Here is a 10,929-nt window from a genome sequence, read left to right on the forward strand (position 1 = left end):
TTAGTATTATTTATCGTATTTCATCGTCTAACCTTATGCATATTACTAACCCGTCAATCCCTCCTAACCCATAAGAGTTGGATTGGGTTGGCGTATACTTTTGATTGAGTTGAGTTGAAAATTTTCAAACCGTTAATTGGATTGGTTGTAAAAATGTTAAAAACCACCCAACCCTGACCACATGCACTATGATAAAACCCCCGATAAAATGTACCTATTTTGTCCATGAAATTAGAGGTGTGCAGAAAATCAACCAATCCAATTAGAACTGACCGACCATAAATAGATATCCAATTGTAATTGGATCTGATCGGATTAAAATTTTCGACATTCAATTTGGATCGATTGGTTCTCGGAAGGCAATCCAAAACCGAATCGATGAACATCCAATTAATCATTCGATGACCATTGAGTTATTCATCAAACCATTATCCAACTATTATTCAATTAATTTATTTTTAAATTGTTTAAATTATATAATTTGTTMACACATTTTCCATGCACATGTCGAAATCACAAGGCTTCTCTAGAACMCTCCACTTCCTTCCATCTTCTTCCTATTGCCCATGATTTCTCAATTCTTCCATAGTTTCTCCATACTACTACTACTTAAAACCCCTTCCAGCTCACTACCACACACACTGATCGCCTATAACATTCTTGATTCCAATCACCAAGATTCATTCAAATGTCTGCAACAACTTTCTCCCCTTCGTGTTCCTTCAAACCCYACATCATCAATCGTAATTCTAATTCCTTTTCGTCGTCAAAAACGTCTTTCTTCGGCAAACCCACATCAAATTGCAAGAGATCATGGGTATTGAGACCTCAAAAACGACGTGCTTTAAAGGTCGTGAGCGAGAAGGTGGTGGGAATTGATCTGGGTACGACGAATTCGGCGGTGGCGGCGATGGAAGGAGGGCAACCWACCATAATCACGAACGCGGAAGGGCAGAGAACGACGCCATCGGTGGTAGCGTACAGTAAGAACGGCGATAGGTTAGTTGGTCAGATTGCGAAGCGGCAGGCGGTGGTGAATCCGGAGAATACGTTTTTCTCGGTAAAGAGGTTTATAGGGAGGAAGATGATGGAGGTGGATGAAGAATCGAAGCAGGTTTCTTATAAGGTTATAAGAGACGATAATGGGAATGTCAAGTTAGATTGTCCTGCTATTGGTAAACAATTTKCCCCTGAAGAGATTTCAGCACAGGTATCACCGTTTCAATTCATCTTCATCCTCTCTTTCTGTGAATCATTTATTTCAATTGAATTCATCTTTTCAACCAGCGAATTAGAKATTTGTGTACCTGTTTTAGTCTTAGGGCCTGTTAAATGGATAAAGCTATGTGTGGATTAAGGGACAAACAGCTTAATTAGCTTAATAATACTGCAGCTTATTCGTTCAGCTATACATGACTGATTTGGTAGTGGTTTAATGGTTTAGGAAGTGCTTATTTATTAAAAAGCTTTACTTAGAAAGCTAAGTTTTGATTTTTCCTAAACCTGCCCCTTCTAAAGAAAACATGATCCCCTTCCAAACAAAAACTTTCATAATCTATAGACCCATTAATCCTGAAAAACGAACCAAACAACCTATAAGAGGGTTTTTGTCTTGGATGTTTTTTTCATAGATGAAAGTAAAGCCTGGCTTTTTGAGCTTATTGAAAAAGTCATTTTTGATATCTATCAAACCACTACCAAACTGTTACTAACAAACCGGCCCACACTACATCATTCAAGGATTGATCACTGTAAATTGTCAGCACTATGACTTCAATTTTGATTTCAAATTTGAAAGATACAAAACAAAAAATCCACGATTCTAATGTCCTAATAGCAGTTTGCAGGGTTTGATTTGAGTCTTCTTAATGAGTTCATGTTAATTTTGTGCTTATATTGCATTTTAGGTTCTGCGGAAGCTTGTGGATGATGCATCTAAGTTTTTAAGTGATAAGGTTACTAAAGCAGTGGTAACAGTGCCTGCATATTTTAATGATTCACAAAGAACTGCAACGAAAGATGCTGGACGCATCGCGGGTATTGAAGTTCTTCGCATTATCAATGAACCAACTGCTGCTTCATTGGCTTATGGTTTTGAGAAGAAAAGCAATGAAACGATTCTAGTGTTTGATCTTGGTGGTGGTACTTTCGATGTATCAGGTATGGTCCCCTTGTGTCCATCTCTATTTGTCCTAAAAGACTTTTGCTCTTTCGCCCCACGGATATGTTTCTTGTATAAACTAGACATGTTTATAGAACGAATAAATTGTTTACTGTGAGCTGATAAAGGCCATGTTTGGCATCCATAAGATAGTTTATTTGTTGGGCTTATTGAAAAAGMCTCATTTGTTCAACCATAAGCTAGCTTTTACGTAGTTTTATACGGATACTGCCAGGAGATAAGAGTCAAAATTGAAGTGAAGGGATATCTATATAATCCGATAGATTGCGTAAACCCACGGTTCTTTCCCCCGATTCCGCTACTAAGAAAGAGATTCACTTTTCTAGTTAAATTCAAGAAAAGTTCTTACGAATACAAACACTAAGTTAGGTGGGTTTTTTTTTTTCCCCAATTATGCTCGTTATATTTTCCCAATTCATTTTTCAACATTTTCTTTTCGATCATTTTATAGTCATGTAGCTGGTTTTATTATTAACAAACTTTTTATCATTAACAGTCAGCAACTACCTTATCCGCCARACAACCAACTCTTCAGTTAGTTTGCCAAACATTAACTAAACTAGACATGTTTGGTAGTAACTAGCTGATAAGTTAAATGAAAATGTAAAATGATCTAAAAGAACWTGTTGGAACATTAATTGGAAAAATATTAGCGGTATAATCTAAAGAAAGTGGAAAAAGCCCTAGAGCTTATTGATACGAGTAGCTTATAAAAAAGCTAGCAATGAGGACTTCTTCAATGAACTCAAAAAATAAGTTAGGTTATTGTTGCCAAACATGGCCTTAAGATGGTAGAGAAGGGAAGTATTGCTATGTAGCCCCCCCTTGCATATTGTGAAGACACTGGTTCTTGATCCCAAGACATACCATCCACAAATGGCCACTGCTCCAAAGGCTTGCACTTGGGCATTCGTTTTAYCGACATTCAGATTAATCTTCTGCTATGCAGTTCTTGAGGTTGGCGATGGAGTCTTTGAGGTACTGTCAACTTCAGGAGATACCCATTTAGGTGGAGACGACTTTGATAAGGTTGGGACTGTTCATATGCTTATAGAAGCCAAATTTTGAGCCTTTTTTCTTGACATTTAATCAAGATGCTGAACAGCTTTAATATGTTWTTTGTGATTTGAACAGAGAATTGTTGATTGGCTTGCGGAAGCTTTCAAGAGGGATGAGGGCATTGATCTTCTYAAGGATAAGCAAGCTCTTCAACGCCTGACGGAGACTGCTGAGAAAGCAAAGATGGAGCTATCTACTTTGACCCAAACTAACATCAGGTATGCCCTTTTCAGTTCACATTGTTTTCTTTCTTTTTCTACCTAACCAAGATTCTTCTTTCATGTTTGGTGATGATAGATGCTTTTTTTTTTGCAGTTTACCTTTCATTACGGCAACAGCAGATGGCCCAAAACATATTGATACTACATTAACCAGAGTGAAGTTCGAGGAGTTGTGCTCAGATTTACTTGACAGGTACTTCTATATGTTCGAGTGTGGAATTTCTTTTTCTCTTTCTAGAAGAACCCTTACAGAAAGAGAAGAGGTTCTTACATGTATACATACGTGTGTGTATATATATATATATATAGATATATTGATGGAGGATGAGGAGAGAACCTTAAAACAACGGAGAACTGAAGAACTTATCCAAGCCGTTAGATTGATTGAACCAAGGAATGTGATTAAATTGGTGGTTACAACTTCATTTTTAAATTAAAAAACCTCTCCCCTTATTTTTCTTAAATCGAGAATAAAACGAATGATAATCATAATTGAAGTGAAACAAATTACACCAGAAATTTATCACATTTTATTCTCTTTAATTTGACATCCATATGGATGTACTTTTCCATCCATTTTGTGGTTCTTTGGTTCTCCTTTTCTGATGTTCTATGTGAATCATCAACCCCATAGGGGGGGGGGGGGCAGGGGTTGATGGCTCTTTTCTCCGATGTGGGACTCCAACAAAAGTATTTTGTGTTCAGTTGATGACTTGTTATTGTTGCCATTATGGATCTGTCACTCTGGATTGCCTCTTCAAGATGATGACTTTCGAGCTTCAATTTGTGACTCTGTTTGCCGTAGGCTTCGAACGCCTGTTGAAACCGCTTTAAAGGATGCAAATCTCTCTCTTAAAGATATTGATGAAGTGGTCCTTGTTGGTGGATCAACACGTATCCCTGCTGTACAGGAGCTCGTTAAAAAAATGACGGCTAAAGAACCAAATGTCACAGTCAATCCAGATGAAGTTGTTGCTCTTGGAGCTTCRGTGCAGGTTTGTTGTCCTATCTCTTATTTTATTTCCAAGAACARTAAGGAAGATCATGGTGGTTGTCTGTCTACTGCTTACCTGCTAGCTTGTCGGATTATTTGTTTATCACCGATTCACCGTTTTACATGGGACGGGACAGGACAGGACGGGACGAAACCCATTGTCCCATGTTTGGTGCAGCATGGGACGGAACAAGAACTCACTGTCCCACGTTTGGCACGACATGGGACAGGGACAAGAACTGGGACAAGGTGGAACAACATGGGACAAAAGAGGTGTTTTCTTGTTCCACCAAAATAGGTGGAACAAGATGGGACAAAAATGGGACATAAACTAAATATTACTAATCCACCCTAGTTTGATATATAACCTTAATATGAYATTTGTTTTAATGGTCATCACCGCTAGTTTCGGCCACCACCACCACTACCAACGGTCACCGGCGGCCACCTCCACCTCCACCTCCTCTTCCACTACAACTACATCCCCCACCACCTCCACAACCACCGTCCACCAAGTCCATTGCCACCTCTACCATAGTCGACAACCGACCACCACCGTTCATTGCCACCACCACTACCGTCGTTCGCCACCTTCAACTCCTCTATTGCAACCTCCTCCACGACCACCATCGACCACCACCATTCATTGCCACCTCACCTCCACCATAACCACCACCACCACTATCTTCACTACATCAACCACAACTACCATCTTCATGTCCTCTATAACCGCCACCACCACCACAACTACCACCATTGTCAACCGCCATCACCACCACAATCTACCATCTTCATGTCCTCTATAACCACTGTCGGCCACCAACCACCACCGCCCGTTGCCACTACTACCGTCGGCCACCACCTCCGCCACCACTACTACCATCATTTATATCAAAATTTTCGTTCATATTTGGTACAAATATGAAAATTATGTACAAATATTTATTCTTTAATTATTCACTTTATTTGTGTTAATTGTAACTATTATATAATATTTAAAATCATCAAATAACTTTTGGGGTAGCCTGTCTAGTTCTGTCCCGTGCAGTCYTAATCGTACCAAACACGAGACATACTCCTGTTATGTTAAGTCCTGTCCCGTCCAGTCCTACTGTCCTGTCCAGTTCAGTCCTGTCAAATAAGCTTTTGATGATTCCGGCTGCGTTTCGAAAACTAGCCGATAAGCTAGTTGCCATTGGCTGATATGCTAGCTGTTAGTTGAAGCGTGAAAGCTAGCTGATAAACTAGTCATGTTCAGTAAAAGCTAGCTGAGAAGGTAGATGACAAGGCAAAATGACCTACAAGGACAAGTTGAAAAATTAATTGGAAAAAATATAGGGGCATAACTAAAAAAGAGTGGAAAAAGGACTTTGGAGCTTGTTGAAATGTTACTTGAAGTAGCTTTTCAAAAAGCTAGCTAACCAAACGGAGTTTTTTCAGTAAGTTTAAARAATATGCTAGCTTATGGTTGTCMAAGGGTTGATTGACCCAATGGTACCAATGTTACTGGAAGAGCCCAGTCTCGAAAGAGGTCAAGGTTCAAACCTCAACAAAGGTAGGGAATATGGTGGAGTATTTCCRTATATAAATATTATATACATTYAAAAGAAAGGTCCTGAAATTKGAACTTGTTTGCTGGCAAAAAACATGAAGCAGCTYCATCTAAGAACTTTTAAAACCTCGAGCTCGAGGGCRTAGTTATCCAATACAGGGCAGGTTCTTACGCGTTACTYACCCGTCCGCCACTGGAAAYACCACTTCCCGTCCGACTTGCATGGCTTTTGTGTGCTCAAATATATCGTGTTTTCGTATTTTTAGGCTGGTGTTTTGTCGGGAGATGTGAGCAACATCGTACTATTGGATGTCACGCCTCTATCATTGGGCTTAGAAACTTTAGGAGGTGTGATGACGAAGATCATTCCAAGGAATACRACACTGCCAACCTCCAAATCAGAAGTTTTCTCGACCGCAGCTGACGGGCAAACAAGTGTGGAAATCAAYGTTCTACAAGGTGAAAGAGAGTTTGTGCGTGACAACAAATCTCTCGGAAGCTTCCGATTGGATGGTATCCCGCCAGCACCACGCGGGGTTCCTCAAATCGAGGTCAAATTTGATATTGATGCCAATGGCATCCTTTCGGTCACAGCTGTGGATAAAGGGACCGGAAAGAAGCAAGACATCACAATCACGGGTGCTAGCACATTGCCATCAGATGAGGTTTGTTTCTCTTTCTTGCAATTCGCACTACAACAAAACCGGGTTTATAGGATGCTGAATATGCCTRATAGACCGCTTTATAGGTCTTAYGATTATAGAACCAACAATTGTGCCTCATAAGTAAAAGTGTTAAAATAAGTTGATAGGACTTTTTSGGTGTCATGACAAGATTTTTGGGACACTTACATAATAGTGTCTTTTTGGTTTTTCTACAGGACACTTCTAAGAACTCAGTTTTTTACAAGACAACTTTTTCAAGTAATGTCATCAAAAAAGACTAATAGGACACGTAATTTTATAAGTGTCCTAAAAAAATTTGTTAGGATGCCCAAACACATTCCACCAACTTATTGTAACACTTTTACATGGGGGACATAGTTGTTTCTGGTCCTATGAAGCATTCAATAAGGACATGTAGACATTTTTCTTTGTCAAAGGTGCACGGACCAGTTTGCGTGCACCTCGACTAATCCCAAGAGGACCTGGAAAACAGCATTAAAGTCTTCTTTGGCCATGGAACTGGTGACCTATGAGGAGTCCTAAAGGCCCAATTCTTTACTGCTGAGTGAGCTAACCCCTCAATGTTATGTTTAGACATATTTGATGTCCTGTAAAGCAGATTTTTGTTGTAGTGCTGAATGTTGTTCTTTATTAGAACAAGAGATTTTRGAATTATAAGATTGGAATTCTGTTGTAGGTGGAGAGGATGGTGGCAGAAGCAGAACGGTTTGCCAAGGAGGACAAGGAGAAGAGGGATGCCATTGATACGAAGAACCAGGCTGAATCGGTGGTGTACCAATGTGAAAAGCAGCTGAAGGAAGTCGGAGAAAAGGTTGCAGGTCCGGTGAAAGAGAAGGTGGAGGCCAAGCTGAAAGAGCTTAAAGAAGCTATTTCTGGTGGGTCAACTCAAACCATCAAGGATGCCATGGCTGCATTGAACCAAGAGATGATGCAATTGGGTCAGTCTCTTTACAGCCAAGCMGCAGGTGGTGGTGATGGTGGTGAAGGAGGTGGTAAGGCTTCTGGTGGTAATGGTGGAGGAGATGGTGAAGTTATTGATGCTGATTTCAGTGAGAGCAAGTGAATGTGAGGTTGGAAGAGAGGGGTTTAGCTTTTAGTTGATTGGCTCTGTTTTTCTTGGTATGTTACTGTGTAAATATGTACAGTTTCTAGCTACATTTTTAACTAATATCATAAACAAWATGCAAACTAAGATCATTCAATTTCTCTCACAAAAAGCACAAAGAAACACAAATTAATTTCTTCATACATGAATATGTTGAACATCAAAGGTTTGCTAGTTGTTGAATGTTGATGGGRTAAACAACATCAGGAGTTCCACTGAAGGCYTTCCTTCCCATCAACACATTCACAGCTTCTGTTGGATGAAATGCATCCCAAAAAACATACTCGTTGCGGTTTGGACACGGCGTTTGTAACGGTAAACATGTTATCTGACCTCTATTTCTTCCTATCCCGCAACACCCTCTATTCACCACGCGAAAACCTGCATCCATYGTCAAGATTTTAGATAACTTTRCCCTTGTAAGACGTKAASTACAACAAAATGGGTATTTTAGGACGTACAWGCATCCTAGGACAACAACAAATGGGTATTTTAAAATCAGGGTCATGTCGGAAGGCGTTACAGTAAATTGTTAAGACGAAGCTTGTCCTATTAGATTGTYCAACTTCGTCGATGGAACTTGTTAGATTGCCTAACATCATCCTAACAACTTAAAGTAACGCCTTTAGTATCTAGTGTACTATGATAGATTGGTGTACTAAAAGACCAGTTTTGTTGTAGTGGTGGAAAGAAAACGTTAGATTGAATGTGGTCATGCATGATACCATAAAATCTAGCGTTTGCGAGGATATCTTGGAACATGTTATGAACGTCAATGAAAACGAATTTGGAACCAGGGAGATTGACGCTTAGATTGTTGATCATCGTCTTCATGTTTGCATTGAAAGGAAGAACGAGCTGGTTCACTTCATCGGAGCATCTTCCTGTCGTACCTTGWGCCAAAATGCTTGGAATACAACCCATAAGCCCGATCCCTGCTAGAACAAACTTTCGGGCTCCAAGATTGTAAAGTTGCTGTATATTCAACACAACAACATGAATCGCTCAACATATAGTTTCCTTCTTTAAGAGATCCAATAATTATCACAAACATTCTATATGAAACAACATATATAAAAATGCAGTATTTATACAATATTGTATCTGAAACTTACGCGAAGCTGAGTGGTGTATTCTTGGGACAATAGATCAGCGTATTGGTTGCCATCGTACTGGTTGCGAGTCGGGTAATTGGGCATAAGATAGTTGTTTAGATAGTCGTTACTACCCATTCCTACGAAGAAAATGCATCGAGCTAGCGCCTGACTAATATCGGGTGACCCCAACGCATYGCTTAGTTGATCCAAACTATTTTCGAAGTTCTTTATCTGTTGATTGAACGGAATTCGACCCACCTACACCCCAGAGTTATACAATTAATACTACCACCACTTTTACACAATATTGCTAAAATTACCATCAATTATTAAGGTTATCTTCATGAATAACATATTTTAGCCACCTGCAAATTTTTCCTCACGAAAATGCCAAGAAAWCGTTATTCAACATCACAAGTTACTTTTCCTTATGCTTTCTGAAAGTTTCTTACGTATCCAGATGAAAAGTAGGTCCACCGCAAAAATAAATTGAGACMCCCGTAGCTTGTGGCACCGCAAAGACATGGGTCGACACACAAAAAGCAGCAATTAAAAGCTGCAACTTGTCGCACCGCAAGAAAAAGTGTGGGGCAAATTTGACTTGCGGTTTCTKGGCTATTTTGTGAGGAAAAATTTGGAGATGATAAAAGTTTTATGTGGTTATTTACCGTGATAACCCTGATAATGATCGAAACCTAGGTGTGTACGATTGAATTCTACTACCTTAAAGTTGCTAGCTTGAACCTAGTATATAGCTCAAAGAAACTACATGCATGAAAGTTGAACTTACAAAATTCCGGCCAGTGATATCGAGAATTCCGGCGGCAGCAGAAGCGAAATTGACACCATGCAGCATTTGATCTGCTGAATTTGATGCTTGCGAATAGGCTGGTATCAGTGGCAGTCCCAGTAGTTCCGCTACATTAATTCATATTTAAACACTTCAATTTGTAGATATATATACTCTTAATTAAAGAAACATATATATATATATATAGAGAGAGAGAGAGAGAGAGAGAGAGAATACCTATGGCATCAACCATGGTATAACCATTAGAGAATCGGCCGGTAGGACCTCCATTAAAGTCGATGCCATAAGGGTAATAGTTCGCTTTAGCTAAAGAAGCCAAGTCATTGTTGTTTCCATTATCAATGAGTGAGTCTCCAAATATGAACATCGCCGGCACCATCTCCGCGTTCGCTGCTGCAACTTGTGCTTCCGGCGCAGATGCATCAAAAACACCACCACCACCACTGTCTTCATCACTTTGTCCACAGACTACGGCACCACCACTCAACAAGATACCAACCACCACCATCCATAATAACCTGCAACTAAGCCTCCTYCTTCCTTCATCACCATCCATACTCATTTGCTACTTTTTTCTGTGTCAGTTGTGAGAAAGAGGAAGTGGATTGGATTCAGAAAAAAGTTGGCAGAAGGAGTAAATAATASAGGGAAGTTAGCGGTGGTTGGAGGGTAGTAAATGTATTCACCTGTGAATTTTGAATAGGAGTAATAAGTATGGCCGGCCTGCAACTTCTTCACTTATCCCTCCATTCTTGATTAGGTCTGTGGTGTAAGTACAAGTTGTTTTTTGTGTACCCGCCCATGCACCCAATAGCTGTTTTTTTTGTTTTCTAAGAATTCCTTGAGTAGTTTTATCCGCGGCTTTTTCCGTCAGGAGTTTTTGACAGGATTTGTGGCGGATTACTGACGGATTTTCAGACGGCAGGTAAATCACAATTATCGGTCATACTTTCTCCGACAATGAGATTCGTCGGTGATGATTTTTTTGCAGCTATTACAAAAAGATTTTCCGTAGATGAAGTATCTTTCGGGCCTTGGTAGTTTCGTTTTTGTTGTATAGTTTTTCTATAGTTTGTTCTCTTTCAGTCTAATATACTTATAATTGATTTAACCGATCGAATAACACCTCGTTATAGAATTATAGCAATTATATAAGTTTTTTAGGGTTTATACAACATATATTAAATTTTATTACTCTTTTTTGGTAAATTTAGAGTGGTTG

General features: G+C 39.5%; 2 protein-coding genes across 2 annotated transcripts; one reads left to right on the forward strand and one right to left on the reverse strand.

The window, feature by feature from the left end:
• The first annotated feature begins 616 nt into the window (after positions 1 to 616).
• On the forward strand, positions 617 to 7,891 carry LOC112514648 (stromal 70 kDa heat shock-related protein, chloroplastic-like). Its single transcript, XM_025121233.1, has 8 exons — positions 617 to 1,210; positions 1,908 to 2,160; positions 3,132 to 3,211; positions 3,317 to 3,459; positions 3,557 to 3,655; positions 4,268 to 4,457; positions 6,275 to 6,673; positions 7,371 to 7,891. Exons 1-8 carry the CDS (start codon positions 689 to 691, stop codon positions 7,755 to 7,757), a joined length of 2,073 nt encoding a protein of 690 aa, XP_024977001.1. The 5' UTR covers positions 617 to 688; the 3' UTR covers positions 7,758 to 7,891.
• LOC112514649 (GDSL esterase/lipase At1g71691-like) lies at positions 7,878 to 10,475 on the reverse strand. The gene is made up of 5 exons (XM_025121234.1): positions 9,924 to 10,475; positions 9,687 to 9,814; positions 8,915 to 9,154; positions 8,525 to 8,774; positions 7,878 to 8,180 (listed from the first exon to the last, which is right to left on the reverse strand). The coding sequence occupies exons 1-5, from the start codon at positions 10,267 to 10,269 to the stop codon at positions 7,960 to 7,962; spliced, it is 1,185 nt and encodes a 394-aa protein (XP_024977002.1). The 5' UTR covers positions 10,270 to 10,475; the 3' UTR covers positions 7,878 to 7,959.
• Between the last annotated feature and the right edge of the window lie 454 nt (positions 10,476 to 10,929).

Source organism: Cynara cardunculus (genome assembly GCF_001531365.2).
Source record: "Cynara cardunculus var. scolymus isolate 2C chromosome LG 6, CcrdV1, whole genome shotgun sequence".
In the NCBI taxonomy this organism is placed as follows: Eukaryota; Viridiplantae; Streptophyta; class Magnoliopsida; order Asterales; family Asteraceae; genus Cynara; species Cynara cardunculus.